This window comes from Penicillium crustosum (genome assembly GCF_028827405.1).
Source record: "Penicillium crustosum strain IBT 35664 chromosome Unknown utg000002l_segment0_segment0, whole genome shotgun sequence".
In the NCBI taxonomy this organism is placed as follows: domain Eukaryota; kingdom Fungi; phylum Ascomycota; class Eurotiomycetes; order Eurotiales; family Aspergillaceae; genus Penicillium; species Penicillium crustosum.
In genome coordinates, this window is record NW_026623123.1 from 7,392,571 (window position 1) to 7,415,605 (window position 23,035).

Consider the following 23,035-nt stretch of genomic DNA (forward strand, 5'->3'; position numbering starts at 1 on the left):
AAGTACCCAAGGTCAAATACTCATGGAACACCACTGTACCAGTAATTGCATACCTAAAAATCGGGATTACATCATTTCCGATCTCCAAACATTGCCGTTCATTTGCAACTCCAACATCTCTTATCGGCTTTTTGGACGCATTTTGGACACGTCTCTATTTCTTGTTTCTCTTTCTCTTTCTAGGTTTATCTTGTTCATCTTTACCACCTTCACTTCCACCGTTCTCCAACCCAGCTGCTCACGTTGGTTCGTTTCGCTGCCTTCCGGCGGGCGCTCCTCCCCATGGCGGGTGCAGAGCAAAAGTCGTTTTTGGGGACACTCACTCCATGGAGTACACCAAGAAGCACAACCCCGACACCACAGCCTGGTGATCACCAAAAACCAGATGTCCTGCAGCGATCGCAAGGGGAGGACCACACGGTGACCCACATGCATCGATTAAGCTTGCGACGCTATCCTCCCGATTGTCCTCCCTTGAAAGTCAGGTGGTTCTACGCAGTAGACTCGCCCAAGCGGAAACCATCCATCATAGGGCAGAAAAAGGCAGACCAAAAGCCCTTGCCATCGCCGAAGAAATTCATACCTTTCCCAGGGAGAGACTCGCAGTCCATCGAGACGACGTTTCAGAAACTCTCAGACATAGAAGATGCCCGCCAACAAAACCAGCCCAGCGACAGCGAACCGGTATTGACCAAAGTGCCTGTTAATGAGGATTTTCTTTTCAATGTTGATGTGAAACAACGAGAGCTGAGTCCTACCTATTGGATTGGCCCTGTATACGAAGTCCGTCGTGGAACGTGGTTCATTCAGGATGGATCTAGCTTAAAACCATGTGAAGAAAATCTCGCTACCCAGCTCGAAGAAGGCTATATCAAACTGTGTCCATGGAGATCTCAGTCACCAGAACAGAATTCACAAACAAACGAAGAAGATAGATCTGGTCAGACCAAAAGCGTGCCACTCAACATCTATGAACCAGATACCAGACCCCCTCAATCAACCAACCCGAACTCTCCTCCCCGAGGCACAGGGAATGATCCCAACACTACTGGCCCTGCGGTGGAGCCCCAGCAGTATCGTCTCTTTGGCGCTTACATGAATAGGATAGTCGGTTATCAAGATTCCACGACGGCTTGGCTGATGAATGATGATTTCATGTCACGATTCAGTACTTCAGTGTATCAAAAGCTAGGGGGTGTTCCCGGGACGAAGTTGGTTCGCGGTTTCGAGCCTAGGAAGCCCAAAAGAGACACCAGAAGCAAAGGGTTCAAAACAAAAACCACTGGGCGAGTCTGCCAGAGGTTTGAACGACGTCTTGAAAGAAAAGACCGAAAAGGCCACGGATACCCTCAAGTCCACCTCTACTGATAAATTCGAGAACTACGAAAGTAGATCGAAATCAACATTAGAGCGCCAGATGTCCTCCCTTGCAGGCGAGCCGCAAAATCCAGCTGATCTCGAAGAACAGGCTCGTAAGCAAGAGGAACAGGAGATGGAAGAGTCGAGGGAAGTGGACAGTGCGGACAGAGAGCGCGAGGTTGATCATCTAGTTCTTGTCACCCATGGAATTGGCCAGCGACTCGGTTTACGACTGGAAAGCATCAATTTCATACACGATGTAAATGTGCTGCGCAAGACGCTGAAAACTGTCTACAAAGGTTCGCCCGATCTTCAAGCGTTGAACTCAGCGCTCCCAGACAGCGATAAGAATTGCCGTGTTCAAGTGCTTCCTGTGTAAGACTCGCCCCTTTGCTCGGCATTTATTTTTTGCTAATTTCAGCAGGTGCTGGCGCCACCTTCTAGACTTTCCTTACCGAGGGGTTCGGCAGAACAAAAAAGAACTGGATCTCACTGATGCAGACGCTGTCGAGGAAGATGCCTACCCGAGCCTGTCCGATATAACACTGGAAAGTGTACCTGCTGTTCGAAACCTCATTTCAGATTTGGCTATGGATGTACTTCTGTACCAAAGCGGGTACTGTGAACACATCTCCAATATTGTCATCCAAGAATGCAATCGCATCCTCCGGCTGTACCGGAAGCAAAATCCTTCTTTTAAGGGATCAGTCAGTCTCTGCGGCCATTCGCTTGGAAGCGCGATTCTATTCGACATCTTGTGTCACCAACCTGGAACCAATACTGGTCAGAATGGTGCCTCCAAAGGAATGACCCAAGAGAGCGACGACTCAACCCCCAAGGCTTCAAGTACATTTGATTTTGATTGCGAAGAATTTTTTTGTCTGGGATCCCCCATTGCACTCTTTCAAATGCTGAAGGGTAAGACGATTGGTGGAAATCCTGCCTTGGGCCCCCGAAGTCGCAAAAATGCTCTGGATGTTGAGATTGACTTGGACCCGCGTGGCCCTGGACATGCGCTCAGCGACAATCCTGGTATCATCTCAACGCCGAAGTGTCGAGATCTCTACAATATCTTCCATCCCTCTGACCCAGTAAGCTACCGGGTTGAGCCTCTTATATCTCCAGCGATGGCAACCCTGAAGCCCCAGCCTCTACCCTCGGTGAAGAAAAGCCTCTGGACGACCTCGGGTCAAAGTCTATCTATTCTCGGTAGCCGCATGGGCCAAAGTGTGGGATCTCTGTGGACAAATTTTACCACGGGTGTCGCAAGCAGTTTGTTGAATCGCAGCTTGGGTCTGAATGGCGATGACGCCTTGTCGGCTACTCGCTCTTCTGGTAAACCAGGCGATGAATCAACCCATAGACGGTCACAGTCAGGCTCAGTTCAGCATGGGTCCGATGGATCCGATGATCACTATCAGACATTGATTGAATCCGATTTGGAAACCCTTTACGATGGTTTCCAAAAAAGCAGGAGTGTCCATCATGGCGAGAGTCCAGACCCCGATGCCGACACTAACCAGGACCGGAGGCTGAAATTCGAGGACGCCAAAGTGCGTGCCTTGAATTCGAACGGTCGTGTGGACTACAGCATCCAAGAGTAAGACCTCATGCCCAACAATGTTGAACCTTATTAACGGGAATATAGGGGAGCCTTCGATATTTCATTAATAGCCAGCATTGCTAGTCATCTCACCTATTGGGGAGATGAGGACGTCACTCACTTTATGCTTTCCCAGATGCTTTCTAGAAGACACAGGCATAAACAAAAACAAAAGCATAGATGAAACTATTACAAAAATACACTACAATACCCAAAGAGTCTTTTAAGGACGATGTACTTCCCAAGCTTGGCCCAGTCCTGTAAAGCGCTTAGTAAGTAAGTGCTTAGTAAGGTACTAATGAGTACTTTGACTAAAGTGAGACTAGCGTCCAGGGGTCGGCTAAGTATTAAGTAATCCGAAATTCTCCTACAAAATCTTTCGGTTTTCTTCTTTTCGTCCGTCCCTACTATGTCCAACTCTCATCATCACCATCCAACCTCAACATATGAGGTTGAAAAGCTCTCAGAGTGTACTCTTTTTCTATGGCGTCCATGCTATGAATTTCTTCTTAATGGGGTCGAAATTTATAATTTGGATTCCACGGAATTGAGCGCCGACCTGACAATGAACACAAGGGTATTATTGGTGATTGTGGCTTAGGGACCACATACTGATCATGTCCTGGCATGATGAGATTTTGAGGGTGTTATCCCCCTGTAGAGAACTCCCTTTTTTCTTTTTCTTCCAACCGCAATCTCTTTACATCTGGCATGAAGCGCATGCTCTTTGAATGCTCAGATTCACTCGGATAGCGGAGATCAACTCCTTTCTGTTTAGCTTTAGATTCCTTGCTATATAGCTCATGCTTGTAAGGAAATCATGATTGGATACATACAATATAACAATATATACAAATAGCTAAAGCTATGTTCGGAATATAACTACAGCATACCCCGTTATATAATTATCGAGTACGAGTACGAGGTACGCACTGGCCAACGGTGTACGCCAAGCATTTTCCAAGGTTCCTGTCCCCGTATCTTCTCTTGCCTTTATTGTTCCATGTCAAATTGTCTACGCAGATCTACAAGGTCACGTTTGATGGACATGGAGGGTTGCCGATAATTATTCTAGACACCCTCCAAATCCGGGATATCTCAATATGAGTCGCCTCAGTGATACAGACTCCCAAGTCATTTCAGCATCTCCATCCGGCAAAGACCACAATATTCCCCCGACGCAAGACCCCATCTCGAATACAGCAGTTTCAAAGGAATCTATCAATGCTATCCTCAATTTTCTCTCAACCTCAACCAATGAGACCCTCCTTGGAGTCTTTGCACTTCTTGCACTTGTCACCTACGTTGTCCTGGGGAGAATCGGTCTGCTTCTGATTGGAGTGGCTGTTGGGGTTGTCCTGCACGCATCCTGGGAGGGATCGGATAGCGAACACCCAGGCGGAGTATCGCACGCGCAAAAGTCCAACAGGCGTAGAGAACTTGCGCTGGAAGTCTCCAATAGGCTTTTGGACTGGCCGAAACGGGCTGGTGCTTTAGACATCCAAGGGGGAGATGGTGGTTCTATAAGTACGCTTGAAGATATGTCCTCGGCAGACTTGGAATATGCTACCTTCCAACCGGCCACCGCTGTTGCGCTGAGAGCGCTCACCGATGCAGTCATTGATGACTATGTCAAGTAAGTATCCTTCATATATACCCCCCTTCTCCCACTGTGAAGCAAGTAGCTTATTCCCAAATAAAGACATTGGTATGAGCCACTTTTACCGTCCGAATCAAGTTTCCCAGGCTCGTGTCGAAGAATTTTGACTCATTTCATTACATCAGTCTCCTCGCACCTTTCGCGGAAACGAACAGAGGATACATTCTTGCAGTTTCTCACCAACTCCTCATCCATCGTCATTGTATTCTTGAATGAACTTGCAGCAGCATTCACCGCTGTGGGCTCCTCCCCGGCGGAAGCCCAAAAAACCGTGGATCAGTACCTTGAACAATTTCCGGATAGCAGCCTAGCGAATATCTTGTCTGAGAAACAACAAAAGAAGAAACTCGGCATGATTGCGGATGATATACTGGCGAATTTCTTGGATTCCAAGGCCTACAATTGTCTGGCTGTACGGGACTTCCTCCGTGAGGTCTTTGCGGGAGTGATATTGGGGTCCACTGTTACCAGTCTTGCCCGTCCTGAATTCATCAATGAATGGATTATCTGTCTCCTACAGGGCGGTGAATCTGAAATCATGCACGCTATCGACGCAGGTGTGGAAGGTGCACGGAACCAGGGCGTTGGTGCTCCCAGGTCTTCAGAAGACCCGAAGAGGGACTCCATTAAATTGACACAGAGAGACTCAATACATGTGGCAAGGGCTACAGAGGAAGAAGCAGTTCTAGAGGTGAAACGTCTAAGCGCTATGATTGCATCCCATGATACACAGAGCTCAGAGCCGGAACGGCCACGCCAAGACAAACGAATTGACGAAAATTGCCCTTTAAAGGCTGATATTGCTTCAAACACGACTCATGAAAACGAAGATCACGAAGATCAGGGACCAGTGTCCGATATGAAATTACTTCCAAGCCCGAAATTACCCGAAGACTCTGCTATGCCACCTTTGATTCTTCATGGGGCACAAGTGTTGGTAGATGATGATGGAGCGAGGGATGAAAAGGGCCAAATTAAGTCGCGGCCCATGTGGGATTATCTACTACAGGTCGAACCAGCGTCAACACGCTCGACTGGATGGATGGTGTTTCGCAAATATTCGGACTTCCAGTCTCTTCACGAGATGCTGGGAACCGTTTCACGATTGAATCTAATTTCAAGTTTTTCGGAGCGACACCCCATACTACCCACGTGGAAGGGCAAAACACGACAAGCTCTCGCTCGGGACCTTGAGTGGTATTTACAAGACGCCATGAAACACGAGTCACTTGCCGACACGGATCGAATGCACCGGTTTTTGGAAAAGGACGCTGGTTCTTCTACTGAACCCGTCGGTCCTAGCAAACCGGTATTCTCTTTCCCTAGTCAGACTGCGTTTGAAAACATGGGCAAGGGTGTGTTGGGTGCATTGACCAATGCACCCAAGGGAGTGGCAGGGGGTGGTAAAGCCGTCTTTGAGGGAATGACGGGAGTATTCGGAGGCGCCGCCAATGACAAGAAACCGGCTGTCACTGCTGGTCAGATTCAACCAGAAATTGATAACTCCAGTCGCCCCAGTTTGTCGCAGACACGGTCCAACCTTGGTGATAGTGCCGGCATAAGCAACGAAAACGTCGACGCGCCTGCTGTGGTGTACCATCGTGACTCCCTGGAAATCCAAGGAGGCGAAATTTCCAAGTCGCCTTCGATTGACAGTGCCAGAGAGGCGTCTGGGAATGAGCAAGGTGCATGGGCCACAGCAGTTTCGCCCTCTAAAACCTCGCTTGATATCAGCAATCATACTACAGAAATTGACATCCAGGCAGCGGGAACTATTGATCAAACCTCATCACATCGCCGATCAGAGACTGTGCAGAGTATTGATCAACCCCGCAAACAGGGCAATCCCATCACAGCTGATGAGACGCAGATAGCAGTAGAGCTGATATTTGCGGTTATCAATGAGTTGTACACCTTGTCGTCTGCGTGGAACATACGCCGAACCCTTTTGAATGCTGCTAAATCGTATATCCTGCGTCCTGGGAGCCCGACATTGGAAACTATTCGTACTCTGTTGCAAGATTCCATGATAGAAGCCCACACTTCAGACAATGCCCTGGGAGATTATCTCGTCAAACTTCGTGAGAACGCGCTTCCGACAGAGGAGGAATTTAAACTCTGGCCCCCTCCACCAAGTGAGGAGGAGAAAATCCGGCTACGAGATACTGCACGTAAACTATTCGTGCAGCGAGGTATCCCACAGGCGTTAACGAGTGTTATGGGAGCGGCTGCTAGTCGAGAAGCGCTAGAGAAGATCTTTGATAGTCTTCAAGTGGAGAGTGTCGCTCGAGGATTTGTCTTCTCGATTCTATTACAGGGCCTTCGGGTGTTGACGCTTTAATATACAATGGATCATATTGATTTGAGATAGACATAAATGAGAGAGGCCACAAGTAGGAACTGTCAATGATAGACATATATATAGAGAGAGAAGAGAGATAGATATATACATAGATTCTGTCTTCACGTGATGGAGTGTCCGCGTTTCGCGTTCGTGTTTTGGGCCTACAACCTTCCCACTTTCTTACTCTTACTCTTACCTTACATCCAGGTTCCCAAGATCATCCCTCAGTCATGTCTTCCAAGAAGCGCTCATCCGAGTCAGGCGCTGAACCCGACAATAGCGTGCGCTCCAAAAAGGCCAAGGTCAACACTACAGCGAAAGCCAAAATCGACTCTAATGGAGATCGCTATTGGGAAATATCCAAGATGCGTCGCGTGACGATATCTTCTTTCCGTGGCAAAACCCAGGTGAATGTCAGAGAATATTATGAAAAGGACGGGCAGGAGTTGCCAGGAAAAAAGGTCAGTTGATCAGTGAGTCTGCAAGAAACTGTGCTAATATCCATCCCCAATCCAGGGTATCTCAATGCCCGTGGATCAATTCGCTGCCATCGTCTCCATTCTACCTGAGATTGAGCTGGCATTGAAAGAGAATGGGGAAATTCTGCCTCGGCCCGCCTATTCGGCAGAGGGAGGCCAGCCTGGTCAAGGAGAGCAAGGACAGGTCCATTCGGATAACCAAAGTCCATCCAAGCAGAATATCGAGGCGACAAGTGATGAGGAGAGTGAAGCATAATCACTATTGAGACTTTGATTTACGTTGCCCATAACTGGCCCTTACAATTTCATCATATTCAAATTGATCTTGACCGTTTGAATCAAACCATGGAGGTCTAGACTTACTCCCAAATTTCCCGATATATCACATACTCGCCTCTTGTGTCGCCATATTATTGGCAATAGAACCCCCTCGCCAAGCACAACGATGATCCTTCTCTTGGAGAAGCTGGCTCCGGTCTCCAATTTGACCCCATCCTCCTCCTCCGGGTGTACGGATGATTATTCGCTCCCCTGCTTGCATCTGGGCGGAATTCTTCGCGCCGAGGTTGATATATCTTTTTCCCAACCTCCGTCTTGCTTTTTCACACAGCGTACCCAGATGTTCTGACCACACTGGGCGTCCTCACCTCCCCCCAATCCATATGGATGGTAGACTCTCCGTTCGGAAAGGATAGAGACTTGCACGGGAATACGGAATTCAATGTCTCGCACAACGCCGTCCCCGCCACGGTGCTGACCATTTCCTCCTGAATTTGGTCGAAGACTAAACTCTCGGAGGATCACAGGGTAGCGCCGCTCGAAGACCTCTGCATCGGTGATTCGGGTGTTAGTCATGTGTGTATGAACCCCTGAAGTGCCTTTCCAAGTCGGACCAGCCCCGCTACCGCCAGCGATGGTTTCATAGTAACCAAACCCTTTAGTTTCCTTCTCACCGGGTATATTCCCTCCGAACCCAAATGTGAGATTGTTGGTATCACCTTGTGACGCAGCGCAAGCCTGGAAGCACCTCAAAACGACATCGGTCACTCGTTGGCTCTGAAGAGAAAGAAAGAAAAGAAAAAACGATGAGCCCATGATCAACCTCAGTATTTATCTTTTCTTACCGTCAAAACATTGCCACCCACCACGGCAGCTGATTCCGAGGGGGATAGAAGACTTCCATGAGGAATTTGAACGTTAATTGGCTTTAAACACCCCTGGTTCAATGGGATATCTGCTGAAATAAGGCATCGCAGGCAATAGATGATCGCGGAGTATGTGACAGCCTCCGGTGCATTGATATTGCCTGTGATTGTCAGTTCAATAAACATCCAAGTTTCCTCTTGAAAAGTCACTTGACCATACCATATACTTCTGGGCCTGTCCCCTCGAAATCGAAGATTGCCTCTCCTTTGTCCCCATCTATTGATATCTTCAATTGAATAGGGCTCCCATCATCCATATAATCAATCGCACTCAGTTCTCGACCAGCAAATCTCTTGCTCACATCTTTTAGTAGATTTCGCACGCTGAGCTCTGCGTTGTCTTGGATCTGGTGCATATAGAACTGCACAACGGCCTCACCATACTCCTCAATTAGAGTGCCGATCAAGTTGATACCCTTCTTATTCGCAGCAATCTGAGCTTTGAGATCATTCAAGTTATCTGCTAGGCATCGAGTCCCACTGCAGTTTGGATACTGGGCCGGCTCGTTGTATAGCAATTCTGTGATGCGCTCCTCGTCAAACTTGCCTTCGGATACCAATTTTTCGCTTTTGATGGCTGCGCCTTCCTGGTAAAGTTCCTTTGAATGAGGTGGCATAGATCCGGGGAGGATTCCTCCAATGTCGGCTTCATACAGGTCAGAATATCTGTTCCTTGCCCCCGCCCCTCTCATCTTCTTCCTCTGGGGAAACGCCTTACCATGATGGGCCCTAGAGGCGACGTAGAATATGATCTTTCCCTGGCTAAAAGCAGGTTGGAGGACTGTGATATCTGGGAGATGAGTTCCCCCAAATTCCGGGTGATTTGACACGATTACATCTCCTGGCTTTAGTTTATCTTGCCAGATCTGGGCCTGTATCCGTACACAGGTTGACATGCTACCGAGATGGACGGGCAAATGCGGTGCATTCGCAACAAGCCCGCCTTCTGCGTCAAACAATGCGCAGGAATAGTCAAGTCGCTCCTTTACATTGGTACTTACACTTGTCTTCTGTAAAGCACGCCCCATTTGCTCGGCAATAGCCATGAATCTGTGTGAGAAGACGCTTAAAAGGATAGGATCCACATTGTCAGTGCCAATATTTGACTGGCTGGCATCGGATTCACCAATATTGATGACAACGTGGGTTTTTGTCAAGAGCGCTGATGCTCCTGGGGTCACCACGATTGTCTGGGTGTCATCGGCTAAAATCGCCGGGCCTCTCACTCGCTCATCAACTTTCAAATCGTCGAGTTTGTAGATTGGCGTTTCACGTCGGCCACCCTCGAAGTAGACAAGAGATCTGCGATATTCTTGGCCCACCAAAACGTCCTTTGGGTTGGACTCCCGGACCTGCCGGTCCACAGACTTTTCAGATATTTTGAATCCTTTCCCGATTCCTCTTACCCGTACGTCATCCACAATGATATCCCGATCTGGGAGAGTAAAACCAAACTCTTGATCGTGTTGCTTCATAAATGCCTTCCCAAAGGCCCATTCGTCGCCCCCAAAGTGAATATCGGCCTCTTCTTTGCTGGGTTTAAGTACCATCAAGGCAGATTCCGTGCCCCGGTATCGCATATTGAGGTATTCTTCAAATACGATTGAATTACCGTCAAAGCCTTGGTCTCGCAACCTCTGCGTGGATCGTTTTTTTAAGTCTTCTATTCTCGAACCAAGTGCATCCCGAACCCCTTCCGCGCCATCATCAGCCCAGGTCTTCGATTCAGGCTCTTGGTTTTCATCAACAACGTCTGCCAATGCCATTCCGTATGCCGAGAGCACCGAGGAATGCCGATGGATCAAAATTTGCCGAATCCCCAGGCTCTCGGCAATGGCAACGGCATGCTGGCCACCGGCTCCTCCAAATGTAGCCAACCTGTGCTTTGAGGTGTCATGTCCCTTGGCCTCTGTGAGAGATCGAATGGGCCGGGTCATTGTCTCATTGGCTACCTTGATGAAACCAAAGGCAACCTCGTCAGGGGACATTTCTCGGCTTTGACCCCCTTCGGCCAACTGCTGGTTGATTTCTTTGGTTAGCTCCTCGAACAACACCCGGCTGACCTGTTCATCCAGCCCCTGGCTTTCATCTGAGCCGAAAATATTCGGAAAGAAGTCTGGGACCAATCGCCCAAGGAACAGGTTGGCATCGGTTACTGTAAGGGGTCCACTCTTGCGATAGCACGCGGGCCCTGGCTGAGCTCCTGCTGACTCAGGTCCGACGACGAAGAGACCATTACGGTAAAATAATCTCGAGCCGCCACCTGCAGCAACAGTGTTGATATCCAATTGAGGGGATTGGATTGTCACTCCAGCGGTGGTTGTCTCAAAGACATGTTCATACCGGCCGGATCCATACCTGCTAACATCCGTGCTCGTCCCTCCCATATCAAACCCTATTACAGGTGTCTTCGACTCAGGATCATAGGAGGTCAACGCATATCCCACCACTCCACCCGCAGGCCCCGAAAGAATTGCCCGTAGGCCTGAAAATTGATTGACATCCACAAGGCCCCCGTCTGATTGCATGAATTCACAGCGTGCGCTTTTGGATCCCGCCTGTTGTTTGACACTCTCACTACCTATACCACCCTCAAATCCGGCTTGAAATCCAGAGATATACTTCTTGATGGCAGGGGTCAAATATGCGTCGGCGCAGGCTGAAGTGGCCCTCGGCACAAGTTTAATCATCGGCAGGAGCTGGTGGCTTAAACTCACATGGTGGAAACCAATATCCTTGGCAATTCTTCCCACCAGTGCCTCATGGTCTGGAAAGGTATACCCATGAATAAGACATACCGCTATGCTTCTAATCCCACGGTTGTATACCTCTTTCAACTGGGATCTCACCAAGTCCTCAGATGGACGCTTCAGAATGCGAACCGCTTCCGAAGAAAGACCGCGAACAACGTCATCTTCTGCCCGGGTCTGTTCCCGGATAGTAGTGGCTGTGGTGTTTCGTTGCGGATCTTCTACATAGTCTTCCAAAGTGACACGCTCGTCCACCTCCATCACCTCCTCGTACAGGACATCGGGGCGTTTGACGGCAAGGTCAAATATTCTGGGACGAGACTGATTTCCAATCTCGAGGCAGTCTTTGAAGCCCTTGCTTACCACCAGCGCTACCTTCTCCCCCTTCCGTTCGAGCAGCGCGTTGGTTGCCACAGTTGTGCCCATGCGGATGCTTTGGATCAAAGAAGTATCGATAGGTTGCCCACGAGGGATTTCATGGCCTGTGAACTTGGAAAGAATGCGCCGAATCCCTTCCAAAGGTGCATCTTTGTAGTTGTTGGGGTCTTCTGAGAGCAGTTTAATCACAACGTCATCTTCCAAGCGACCCGTCCCTGGATTCCCGACGCAATCCGTAAATGTCCCGCCTCTCTTTGTCATGTCAGTCTTCTGGATAAGTAGGTGGGGGAGGAAGGTTAATACATCAATTGCAATGCTGATTCCTGTATGTTTTGCTGAACCTATAGTACCCATAGTAGAAAGTAGTTGAAAGTTGAATAAAGTACGAGACTTCCAAGGTTTGTCTGGATTACTTTGATATGCCAAGGTTGATGAGACTCTCCCCCGCAAATCCCCTACGTCATGGCTATGATATGGGCAACTTTCAAAATGCGGGTTCTAAGAAATGCTGTTGCTTTTTTTAGTATTGATTTTGGTTATTAACAAAGCTGTAGAAATGATGCCTTAAAAAAACCGATCCCCAACAGCATTGACCTCACATACAACTAAAAGGCACTACAGCGTTTAGAGGATGGCGACCGGTCGGAGAGGGCGAGGGGATTGAAATAACCGCTTTCAAATTAAATTGCGAACAAGACGGAGGGCGAAACGGAATTCATCGTGGTATTTGGGCGCGGACTTGGAACGATCGTTCGACGTTCGCTTCGGTGGGATCCGAGCTGCTGACCAGGATAAATTTACCAACCTCAAATAAAAAAAAATATTGGGAATAACTCGGGGAAAAGCAAAATTGAAAAAAAAGTCAGGGAAAACAGGGGTCACACGTTCACTTGGCCCCAGCTTGTACCGATGAGCAAGCTTCACGCCGTTTGAAATCAGAAACACAGAGGCAAAGGGCGGGGGAAGAGACGAGATATGCCACAGGATGTATTAAAAGCAATACTGGGGCGATAACCTTGTCTTCCCCCCTTAGTTGGCACAACCGCAATGAAGGACACCTTCAGTAGACGAAAACAGAATGACGACGGGAGACATGGGTCGCAAGCGAAGGAACGTAATACTGAGTTGATCTACTCAGCAGTATCAAGCTCATCATGAGCAGAGGGCACTGGGTCCAGGGGTACTGCTGTATGTGAGTGAAAATAACGCTTCATGGGATTCCGAGGCAACTGACCTTTCCTGTCCTCACCGTTGGGGCCATTCTCACGATCCTCCTCACGACGCTCGCGATCATCATCGCGTCTCTCCCGGTCATCCTTGCCATCACGTTCGCGGTCATCGGGGCTGCGGGAACGGTCGCGAGAACGATCGCGATCACGTCGATCGTGGTCACGGTCACGGCGGTCAGAATCACGGTCGCGGCGGTCGTAATCGCGGTCGGTACGGTCAGCGTCCCGTTCATAGCGGTCCTCTCGACGGGGGGAATAGTCGCCACCACGGCTGCGACGAGGGGATGGAGAACGACCACGGCGAGGAGGGGTGCGATCACGGCGACGATCACGGCCGGCATCGCGGCCGGCATCACGGGGTGCGTCACGACCAGAGCCAGAGTCAAAGCGCCAGGAAGCAGAGGGAGGAGTGCGTGCCCACTGGAGATGGGTTAGAAGAGATTTAACAAAGCTTTGCGGGTGGGGAGAGTATGCCTACCTCAATCTTCAGCAAATCATCACGGCCGATACGCTTGTTGTGCATCTCATGGTAAGCATCATCAGCATCGCGGCGACTCTCGTATTCAACAAAGGCAAAGCTAAGCGATTTAGATTAGACAGGTAAAGCGGTTTCAGGCAGTATCATTTAACTCACAGTCGGCTGGAGGGAGTGCGCGGGGCAGGGATATCACAGCGAACAAGACGCCCATAACTAGTTCCAAAATCAGTTGAGCTAGCTCCAGGTACCGGTATCGAGAGAAATTATGATGAGGAATGACCAAGACTAGCTAACAGTTTCCCGAGTGAGACGGGGCAATGTAGACAGAAGCTTCCACGCCAATGTCACGCTAGTTGGAAGAAGAAAAGAAGAGTGTCGTCCAAGGCATATATAGTGCCAAAGGTCTTCATCGGAAGGTCGTCGGAAGGATAGGAATCGAAGTTCGTAGGTGCGAAGGTAGAGGCGACACGTACCGTTCGAATTCGTAGGCAAGATCGCGAGCACGGGTGCCATGGCCAAACCCGGTAACATACAGAGTAGTTCCAGAGCGAGAAGACATGGTGCCGTTAGCACAGAGCAATGGAAATGAAAGAAGACTGGGTCAGTTGGGAAGAAGAAGAGATTTGAAAGGAGAGGTGGAGCTTGGGAAGCTTCAAGAGGATAAAGAGTATAAGGAAAGAGAGAGAGCGCTGGAGAGCACAGAAAGAATTAGTGATGAAGGTGCTACGGTGGATCAAACATGCCAATGACGCAATTGATTTTGGTTTTTCTGTTCTTTTCTTCTCTTTTCCTTTTAATTTTATGATAAGAATATGGTATACGGAGTATATAATTTAGAAATGTACATTTTATTTATTGATATTGATATTGATATATATATATATATACTTTTTTTTTTTTTCAAATAATCAATCAAATTTGGTTTATCTTTTTGTCTATAAGTCTATATACCAACCACGGAGTAGTTAACTAGTTATAGTTAGTTATGTACGGAGTACCCGTGGACCCCAAGGTACGTAATATAAGTGGCGGGACTATCGGGAGGTACCGTGTCTGTCGGTAAGTCGGGATGTTCTTCTCTTTCTCTCTCCTTTGAGACTCTTCAGCTATACACACCAAACTCACTGATCTGTGAGACCTTTTTTTTCTTTTTGTTTCCTCTTTCTTGTTTCTTGTCTCTTATCTCTTGTCTCTTTTCGCCCGTCCAACTACATCTCTTACATTGAAGAGGAAAAGCAGCAACTCCAGCCCAATAACCTATCTGATCATAGCAAAGCCCTTTCTTTTTGAGCTTGCTTCTCTCTTTTTCTTTTTGGCAAAGCCACTACCAACATCGCCCTTTATACCTCAGTCATATGGCCATTGAAATAAACAATCCACTGAACACAAGATCAATGATGTGCTTTTAGATCACCAAGCCTCGAAAAACAACCAACCTTCATGGCTAGCACTACACCCAGAGTGCTTCATCGCATTTGATTTGCAACAACAGTCAAGTTTCATTTTTCTGATTCAAAGAATTGCGGGAAATCATTACACAGCAAAACACAAAGGACTGCTTTATCAACCTTATCCACGTAACCGGAGGTGCATATCGTCAACATGAGCCTAGATCGCCAGGATGCTATTCGGAAAGAGGAGCTGAAGGGTACAGGAAAGCCTGCTTTGCAGAATCTGCCCAAGTTTCCCTCTGGTTCAACTCCAGCCAGGGTGAGAAGGAGACCCCCCCCCAAATATGAACTGGGAGACTGACTGGTTGTTTAATGCAGGATGTGACCAATGAGAAAACTCCCTCGGTGTTGGTTCGTACTAGAAAAACCCTCGCCGAACCTGTGGTGGCTGCATTTATGGCTGGTGGAGTAGCTGGTGCAGTTTCCAGGACAATAGTATCACCACTCGAACGATTGAAAATTCTTCTTCAAATTCAAAGTGTCGGTCGAACAGAATACAGATTGTCAATCTGGAAAGCATTGGTGAAGATGGGGCGGGAAGAAGGCTGGCGTGGCTTCATGCGAGGAAATGGAACAAACTGTATTCGCATTATCCCCTACTCTGCGGTGCAGTTTGGGAGCTATAATTTTTACAAGCAAGTGAGTGGCTTCCTATCCCTGCAGAACCAAGGCTAGAGGCAACCTAACATTTCTTTGATCCAGTTTGTAGAGTCTCCCGATGGTGAGATGACCCCGATGCGTCGCCTTGTTTGCGGAGGTGTTGCCGGCATCACCTCGGTGACTATCACCTATCCTCTGGACATTGTTCGAACCCGGCTTTCCATTCAATCCGCTTCATTTGCCGATCTTGGAGCAAGAGACCCAAGCCAAAAACTGCCAGGCATGTTCGCCACAATGGCCATGATCTATAAAACTGAAGGTGGGACAAAGGCTTTATACCGTGGAATTGCACCCACTGTTGCTGGAGTAGCCCCATATGTGAGTTTATCAAGTTACTTTGACTTGGTCACAACTGACAAGCGACAGGTGGGACTCAATTTTATGACCTATGAATCGGTTCGCAAGTATCTAACACCAGACGGGGACAAAAACCCTAGCTCCTATCGAAAATTACTGGCCGGCGCGATCTCTGGAGCAGTCGCTCAGACCTGTACCTATCCTTTGTCGGTTCTTTTATTCTATTGGCTTAAGCACTGTGAAACTGACTTGTTCCTTAGTGATGTGCTACGTCGACGATTCCAAATCAACACAATGTCGGGAATGGGTTACCAATACACTTCAATCTGGGATGCCGTGAGGGTCATCGTGGCTGAAGAGGGACTACGTGGACTGTTTAAGGGGATAGGGCCAAATCTTTTAAAGGTTGCTCCCAGTATGGCCAGCAGTTGGTTGAGTTTTGAAATGACTCGTGATTTCTTTGTCCGTTTGAATGATAAAGAATAGTTCAAATAATATGTATGTACGTAGATATTTCTTTTCATTACTATTCGGAATATTTGGTTATACATAATGCAGATGTACATGAACAAGAGTACACAAAAATGTCATAGATAACTAGATATAAATATGGATATGGATGCATACTCCATAGCAGAGGTTAAGGCACATTGTACGGAGTAACCCGTAGTTGCTAATTCTCTCCTCCAGGGCTAGATGCAACGAGACCCATTTACCACGTGACCTGGTGGCAAACCAGAACGAAAAAAAACCACAAGGTCACGTGGCCATAGTCAGGTCATGTGCCTCGCCTTTCCCAGTCAAGTCTAGCGTAGGGCTAAACCCACACACCACTGTCCAGCCGAAAGTCAAGGATCAAAAACCTCCTGCACTTTCCATACGGGTGCGACAGCAAGCTATTTCCCGGGAAGTCGACCAATACACAGCCATGGGTATGTTCAATCATCTCCATTCACTCGACTATCGCATCTCGCAGCGTTCATTCGAAACCTTTGCTTTTTTTTCTTGTTCTCAGTCCATTCCACTAACAATTCATAAATCGCAGGTATCGACCTGGACCGCCACCATGTGCGGAGCAGCCACCGCAAGGCTCCCAAGAGCGACAACGTCTACTTGAAGGTTCTGGTGAAGCTCTACCGCTTCTTGGCTCGTATGACTCCCCCCGATTCCGAATTTCGTTTGCAGCGCAATTTCTACAGGTGTACCGTTATATGAGGATTTTTCGTGAGGCTGATATGGGATGCATGATAGGCCGCACCGAGTCCAACTTCAACAAGGCCGTCCTCCGTCGTCTCTTCATGTCGAGAATCAACCGCCCCCCGGTTTCTCTCTCTCGCGCTGTCGCCAACATCAGTGAGGCGCAGAAGGGCAAGACCGTCGTCGTTGTCGGCACTGTCACCGATGACAACCGCCTTTTGACCATTCCCAAGCTGTCGATTGCTGCCCTCCGTTTCACCGCTACCGCTCGCGCTCGCATTGAGAAGGCCGGTGGTGAGACTTTGACCCTTGACCAGCTTGCTCTCCGCGCTCCTACCGGTGCCAACACTCTCCTCCTGCGTGGACCCAAGAACGCCCGTGAGGCCGTGAAGCACTTCGGCTTCGGTCCTCACACCGATAAGGTGCGTGATTACGACTGGCACATGAGATGGTGTGATTCAAATTTACTGACTCAAAACAGAAGCCGTACGTGGGAAGCAAGGGCCGCAAGTTCGAGCGGGCTCGTGGTCGCAGACGTTCCAAGGGTTTCAAGGTTTAAGGGACTTGACGAGGATGATGCGGTGTGTATGTATTGTGAAAGATGCATTGGCCACATTGACTTTCTCGGTGCCTGGAATCGTTCCAGTTCTAGCCAGAGACCTCAAGTCTGTGTACTTAAAAGTGGCGGGATGTCTTTGGTTGGACTGGGAAATGAGAATTTACGAATGAAGGGGCAAAAGAAAATTGAATCAGGCTTTGTCCTTAGTTTTTTCTTATGGGATTTTTCAAAGAAAGCAAGAAAAAAATCTTTTTTAAAATGATATCCTTCTATTGATGCATTGCATTGGAGGCGATTACTACTGGCCTATGGGCAGATTAGTATGGAGATACTTCTTCCCTCCTTCACCATAGTCCGCTGCCCTGTGACCATTTCCCCGGATCAAGTACTTGTAGATCGTTAAGCCCTCCAGTCCGACCGGTCCTCGGGAATGAATCTTGTTGGTGCTGATGCCAACTTCGGTACCAAATCCAAACCGCATGCCATCGGCAAACCTGGTAGATGCATTCCAGAAAACACCCGCGCTGTCAATTCCGCTCATGAACATATCCGCCACTTCTTTTGACTGGGTCAAAATGAGCTCAGTATGCTTGGAGGAATGCATGTTTATATGGGCAATGGCAGCCTCCACAGCCGTGGTCGGGGAATCGGTCGAGGGAATCGTTTTCACTGCCAACACAAGGTCCAAAAACTCCGTGTTATAGTCGGATTCGGTGGCCGTTTGTACTTGCGCTGATTTCTCGGCTGGCAATGTCTTTGTCAAAGCAGATTTTGAATCCGGATCACAACGAAGAGTCACGCCTTTTTCTAGGAGAGCAGCAGCTACCGCCGGGAACACAGATTCAAGGGTATCCTGGTGGACAAGCAAGGACTCCAATGAGTTGCATGCCGCTGGATAGTCCGTTTTTGAATCCACAATCACTTTCACCGCGGTATCGACATCGGCATCGGCGTGTATGTAAGCAGAACAAAGGCCATCGGCATGTCCAAGCACAGGGATTTTTGTATTCTCTTTCACGAAACGGACAAGTTCGTTGGAACCTCGAGGAATGACCAGGTCAATCAGCGAATCCTGAGCCAAGAGAGAAGACACCGCATCGCGTGTCTTGACCAGTTGGATCGATGGCACTGGCACCCGGGATTCGGCGATAGCTTTAGAGACAACGTTTGCGATTGCCGCAAAGGATTCCATGGATTCCTTCCCACCTGGAAATTTGTGTCAATTGAACAATATCATGAGACCTGCATCATAAGGGCGTGCGTGTACCTTTCAGAATAGCAGCATTACCTGACTTGATAGCCAACGCAGCGATGTTTGCTATTACCTCTGGACGGGCCTCAAAGATAATTAGCAGCACACCGATAGGGCAGCTAACTCTTTCGAGTGTCAAACCATCGTCAAGGAGGGTTCGCAGTGTCACTTTCCCAACTATAATTGTATTGTGTTAAACTCTGTCTTTTTGAAGCCCAAAGATTAGAAAATGAACTCACTAGGGTCATCCAAATCTCGCACACTCAATATTCCATCAAGCATGTCTTTGTATTTTCCAGGCCGCGACAGGTCAAGTCTCTTGAGCACGCTATGACTCAAATTCCCGCTCTCGGCCGCAATAGTAGCAAGCTCCACGTCCCTAGCATTGGCTTCAAGGATCTCTTTTTCGTTCCTTTCCAATGCATCATGGAGCAATGTCAAAGCTTTATTGCGATCGTCATTGTTTAAAGTTGCAAGGCGACGAGAGGCAAGTGATGCGCTCTGGGCGGCATCAACTGCTGCAGATTCGGTCAAAGGCATAATGTCAAATAATCTCCGCTCCTATAAGGATTGAACAACAAGTGCGGGAAAAGAAGGGATAGTCGTGAAGACTTAGAGACTCCAGAAGAAAAAGAAAAGAAAAATGTAAATTGAGTCAAAAAAAGTGTGGAGGGGCACGTTATCGATCCCGCTCGTCTCGGATTTACCCACCTCCCCGAGATCTCCAATCTCCATCATCAACAACACCCTACGTCACATTTCCTTTTACCATACTCCCCCGTGGGCAATACCTACAACCTAGCCTTCTTGTACCAGATATTTCATCAAGTCTCTTTTCTCCTCTTTCGCTCTTCTCTTCCTCATCCAACCTTGAGTGTCCATTGTGCCGCAATCCTGACATCCAAGATACCCCCACTGGTTTGAAACAAGACCACCTATGCGCATTTGACGCTGAATTATCTTGTGCTCTTCTTTCCTACCTCGCCAGGATGACACTCCTCTCAGATATTATCTCCGCATCGGCGAATTTACACCACCCTAACCACCTACCCAGCGACGAGTATGACCGTCGGATCCGCGACCTAGCTGAATACTTCAGACGGCTACAAACGACCAAGGCACTCGACTCCTTTGCCAATGATGAGTCTTTTCTCAATGTAAGCAGCTCTATTTATACCAAGTCTTATATGTGAAAGTTCTATGGGTTCGAAGCTAATATGCATTTGTCTTTAGCGTTTTAACCCAGCGATAGATTCTATCCCATATCTTTTCGTGCTACGAGCACAAATACAAAAGTCACAGGAACTGAATGCTGATTCACTCCCAGCGGATCTCCGCCCCTCGGGAAGGCTTTGGACATGCGCTGCACATTTTTTGACCAGTTTCGATGGGGTTCAAGTCAGATACGTTGGACGAGAATGGCGCCTTCTTGTTGAACTCGTGGGGCAGGCCTCACAAGCTGCATCAATGGCAAGTGGACTCTTTTCCAACTTTTCTTGGATTCGATTGCTAACCCTAACCCTGCTACAGCCACTACTAGGCGCTACGCTGGTCAAGGACGCTATGCTTCGTCTTGACCCATCATGTGCCGTTTTCACTTCAAGTCACCTTTTGCTTGTCCGGCTTTGCCTCCAGGCCAAAGCATATTCTTGTGCGTTGACTGTCTTGAATAAGCAGATCTGTCATTTCCCAGTTTCGCTAGGGCGTCCCTCTTCGGACCCCTCTGTGCTCTGCGCGGATCACAGCTCAAGTGTATCATTTATGACTGAAGCTTCTGGAGTTTCATCCAAGCTATCATACCGAGACTACTTGCAGTACTTCCTTTATGGGGGTATGGTATACATGGCGTTGAAGGAGTGGCGCAATGCACTTCATTTCCTTGGGATTGTCATCTCTACGCCTAGTACTAGCTCTGTGAGCTTGATTATGGTGGAAGCCTACAAAAAATGGGTGCTGGTAGGCTTACTCGAAAAGGGCAAGGTGAGTTCCCCTTTGTTGAAAGAGAAAACAAAAGAAACTCTCAACAGCAATAGCCCTATTGTTTTCTTGGGCTAATTGTTTTCATGAGCAGCTCTGTCCGCCTCCAAGCATCACACCACCTCATGTGGTGAAAGTGTATCAATCACTTGCGAGGCCCTATATCATTCTTGCTCATGCATTTGAACGTGGTGATTTGAAGAGACTAAATTCTGAAATTGATGCTGCCAAAGGGGTCTGGTGTGCGGTAGGTGGTGGCTCTAATTAACACTGTGGGCTCTGTCGTCTTGACATTCAAGGCTAATGCCACTGCTTTAGGACAACAATCTCGGTCTGGTTTCCCAGGTGGTGGGTGCTTTCTTCAGTCAAACTGTTATCAAGCTTGGGAAGACCTTTGCAGCCTTAACTATGGCCGACCTTTCAACCCAGGTGTTTCCCTCCCCCGTGTGTGCAGAAGTCACTGGATCCGCTGTTTCATCCCTCATCATGTCTAGTGCTTTGAACGCGACATTGGTGGAGACCAAAGATCATACTGAGGCTTCTATGCTACGTTTCTCATCCATTCATTCGTTACCTCAACTCTCTCGTGAGTTGGACTTACAGTCCCAACTCAAGCAGGAGATGAAGCTGATGGAGACACTGGTGATTAATCTTGGGGAAACAAATAATAACCTGGGATTAAGTGATGAGTACGTTGATAGCCTACATAAGGGTCAGGTGTGGTCAGGTTCTAGTGAAGTCAATGCTATCGTAGGGGGAGAGGGTGGACTTGAGATGGATGAAGATCTGATGGGTGACATGTCCTGAGTTCATCTTTATGGTATCAAGGACTAATAAGGACTGGATAGCCTTGCTTTGAATGTACTGCTTGTGGTAGTAGTCAATCATAGTGCATGTAGACTAATAAATGTTAAGCGTAGGATCTCGCCTACGCTTTTTTCAGGATATTGATACATTTGCCCCCCCTTTAAGGAAAGAGTGTTACGGGTCAGCTCTTCGAAGAAAGAGCATAATTTTAGTAAAATTAGGAATCTCTATCCGTTCGATTAAATTATATAGATTATTAATTGTAATTATAATTATTTAATTAATGATTTACTATTACTAAAGAATCTTAAAGAGAATATCTATAAGATAGAAGCCTGTATACTAGCTATAAACTAGAAACAATCCTAATTAATACCTATAAAATAGCCTATAATTTTTATAAATATCTATTAGAAGAGTGTAGACTTCTCCAGAACCCAATTGGACCCGGACCCAACCCAACCCAACCCAACCTAACCCCTAGGTACCCAATTAGGTGACAAATATGATAAACATACTAAGATTCTATAGCTGTATAACTTATGTATTTTGGAGCTGTAATTTTATATATTTCACTTTTAACTTTTATCTCGAATTTCGACCTTATAGCTAGATCAATATAATATTATATTTTAAATTTATATATAAAACCATAGTCCGTACTCCGATTTCTTAAAGAATAGATTATTTACAAATAATCCTAATAATACTTAAATATATTATCCTCTCTATATTTCCGCTTTCTCCCTAAGACCCGTATTTAGGTATTAGTCTTTAGTAGACTGCGACATCGCCCGTCCATGGGCACCTAGAAGGTGCCCATCGCCCGTCCACGGTGGGCCTTGGGCTATTTGGATTTTCGAGTGCCCGTCCATAACGCCCAAGGCCCACGGGCATGCCCACGGCGGGCATGCCCACGATGCCCACCATTATATAAAGTTGTCTTAAATATATATAAAAATTAGATATATAGTAAATTATAGTATATATATTTATATATATCTTATTAAAAATCCGGAATTATGATTGTAAATATATAAAAAATATAAATTTAGTTGAAATATTTTGAAATCTGTCAATTAAAATCACGTGTTGCGCTAATTTTGCTTACTAAAAAGGCCCACGGGCGCCCACGGTGTCCATGGACAATGGGCCCTAAGGGTAGGGCCCGTCCATGGGCGTATTGATAGTGCCCATCGCCCGCTTACATAAGGCCCGTGGGCACTGCCCACCCGCCCGTCCATGGGCGATGTCGCAGTCTAGTCTTTAGTAGTACTAGCCTATCCTTATCTTCCTTATCCTAAGCCTTATTAACCTTATCAACGTCTACTAGGTTATAAGACCTATTAT

General features: G+C 47.6%; 9 protein-coding genes across 9 annotated transcripts; 6 read left to right on the forward strand and 3 right to left on the reverse strand.

The window, feature by feature from the left end:
- Positions 1–183: 183 nt before the first annotated feature.
- N7487_006309 (DDHD family phospholipase) lies at positions 184–3,165 on the forward strand (the record flags this gene model as incomplete). The annotated part of the gene is given in 4 exon segments (XM_056874056.1): positions 184–1,176; positions 1,193–1,734; positions 1,784–2,959; positions 3,008–3,165. Coding segments are annotated over 4 exon segments (2,850 nt in total), but the record flags the coding sequence as incomplete, so codon positions are not given.
- Positions 3,166–4,065: 900 nt separating this feature from the next.
- On the forward strand, positions 4,066–6,963 carry N7487_006310 (uncharacterized protein; the record flags this gene model as incomplete). Its single annotated transcript, XM_056874057.1, has 2 exons — positions 4,066–4,598; positions 4,665–6,963. 2 exons carry the CDS (start codon positions 4,066–4,068, stop codon positions 6,961–6,963), a joined length of 2,832 nt encoding a protein of 943 aa, XP_056731777.1.
- A 233-nt stretch (positions 6,964–7,196) lies between these two features.
- On the forward strand, positions 7,197–7,701 carry N7487_006311 (transcriptional coactivator p15/PC4 family protein; the record flags this gene model as incomplete). Its single annotated transcript, XM_056874058.1, has 2 exons — positions 7,197–7,427; positions 7,483–7,701. The coding sequence occupies 2 exons, from the start codon at positions 7,197–7,199 to the stop codon at positions 7,699–7,701; spliced, it is 450 nt and encodes a 149-aa protein (XP_056731778.1).
- A 263-nt stretch (positions 7,702–7,964) lies between these two features.
- Positions 7,965–12,039, reverse strand: N7487_006312 (uncharacterized protein; the record flags this gene model as incomplete). Its single annotated transcript, XM_056874059.1, has 4 exons — positions 7,965–8,501; positions 8,570–8,751; positions 8,811–9,296; positions 9,369–12,039. The coding sequence occupies 4 exons, from the start codon at positions 12,037–12,039 to the stop codon at positions 7,965–7,967; spliced, it is 3,876 nt and encodes a 1,291-aa protein (XP_056731779.1).
- Positions 12,040–12,908: 869 nt separating this feature from the next.
- Positions 12,909–14,044, reverse strand: N7487_006313 (RNA-binding protein; the record flags this gene model as incomplete). The annotated part of the gene is made up of 5 exons (XM_056874060.1): positions 12,909–12,961; positions 13,013–13,427; positions 13,486–13,585; positions 13,642–13,698; positions 13,959–14,044. The coding sequence occupies 5 exons, from the start codon at positions 14,042–14,044 to the stop codon at positions 12,909–12,911; spliced, it is 711 nt and encodes a 236-aa protein (XP_056731780.1).
- A 1,043-nt stretch (positions 14,045–15,087) lies between these two features.
- N7487_006314 (putative mitochondrial carrier protein) lies at positions 15,088–16,379 on the forward strand (the record flags this gene model as incomplete). The annotated part of the gene is made up of 5 exons (XM_056874061.1): positions 15,088–15,195; positions 15,255–15,575; positions 15,639–15,914; positions 15,963–16,099; positions 16,154–16,379. The coding sequence occupies 5 exons, from the start codon at positions 15,088–15,090 to the stop codon at positions 16,377–16,379; spliced, it is 1,068 nt and encodes a 355-aa protein (XP_056731781.1).
- A 442-nt stretch (positions 16,380–16,821) lies between these two features.
- On the forward strand, positions 16,822–17,649 carry N7487_006315 (60S ribosomal protein eL18; the record flags this gene model as incomplete). Its single annotated transcript, XM_056874062.1, has 4 exons — positions 16,822–16,825; positions 16,939–17,043; positions 17,145–17,512; positions 17,572–17,649. The coding sequence occupies 4 exons, from the start codon at positions 16,822–16,824 to the stop codon at positions 17,647–17,649; spliced, it is 555 nt and encodes a 184-aa protein (XP_056731782.1).
- Positions 17,650–17,947: 298 nt separating this feature from the next.
- Positions 17,948–19,441, reverse strand: N7487_006316 (glutamate-5-semialdehyde dehydrogenase; the record flags this gene model as incomplete). Its single annotated transcript, XM_056874063.1, has 3 exons — positions 17,948–18,855; positions 18,917–19,078; positions 19,141–19,441. The coding sequence occupies 3 exons, from the start codon at positions 19,439–19,441 to the stop codon at positions 17,948–17,950; spliced, it is 1,371 nt and encodes a 456-aa protein (XP_056731783.1).
- Positions 19,321–21,685, forward strand: N7487_006317 (putative COP9 subunit 3; the record flags this gene model as incomplete). Its single annotated transcript, XM_056874064.1, has 6 exons — positions 19,321–19,430; positions 19,495–19,546; positions 19,567–20,058; positions 20,135–20,881; positions 20,973–21,125; positions 21,197–21,685. 6 exons carry the CDS (start codon positions 19,321–19,323, stop codon positions 21,683–21,685), a joined length of 2,043 nt encoding a protein of 680 aa, XP_056731784.1.
- Positions 21,686–23,035: the final 1,350 nt, after the last annotated feature.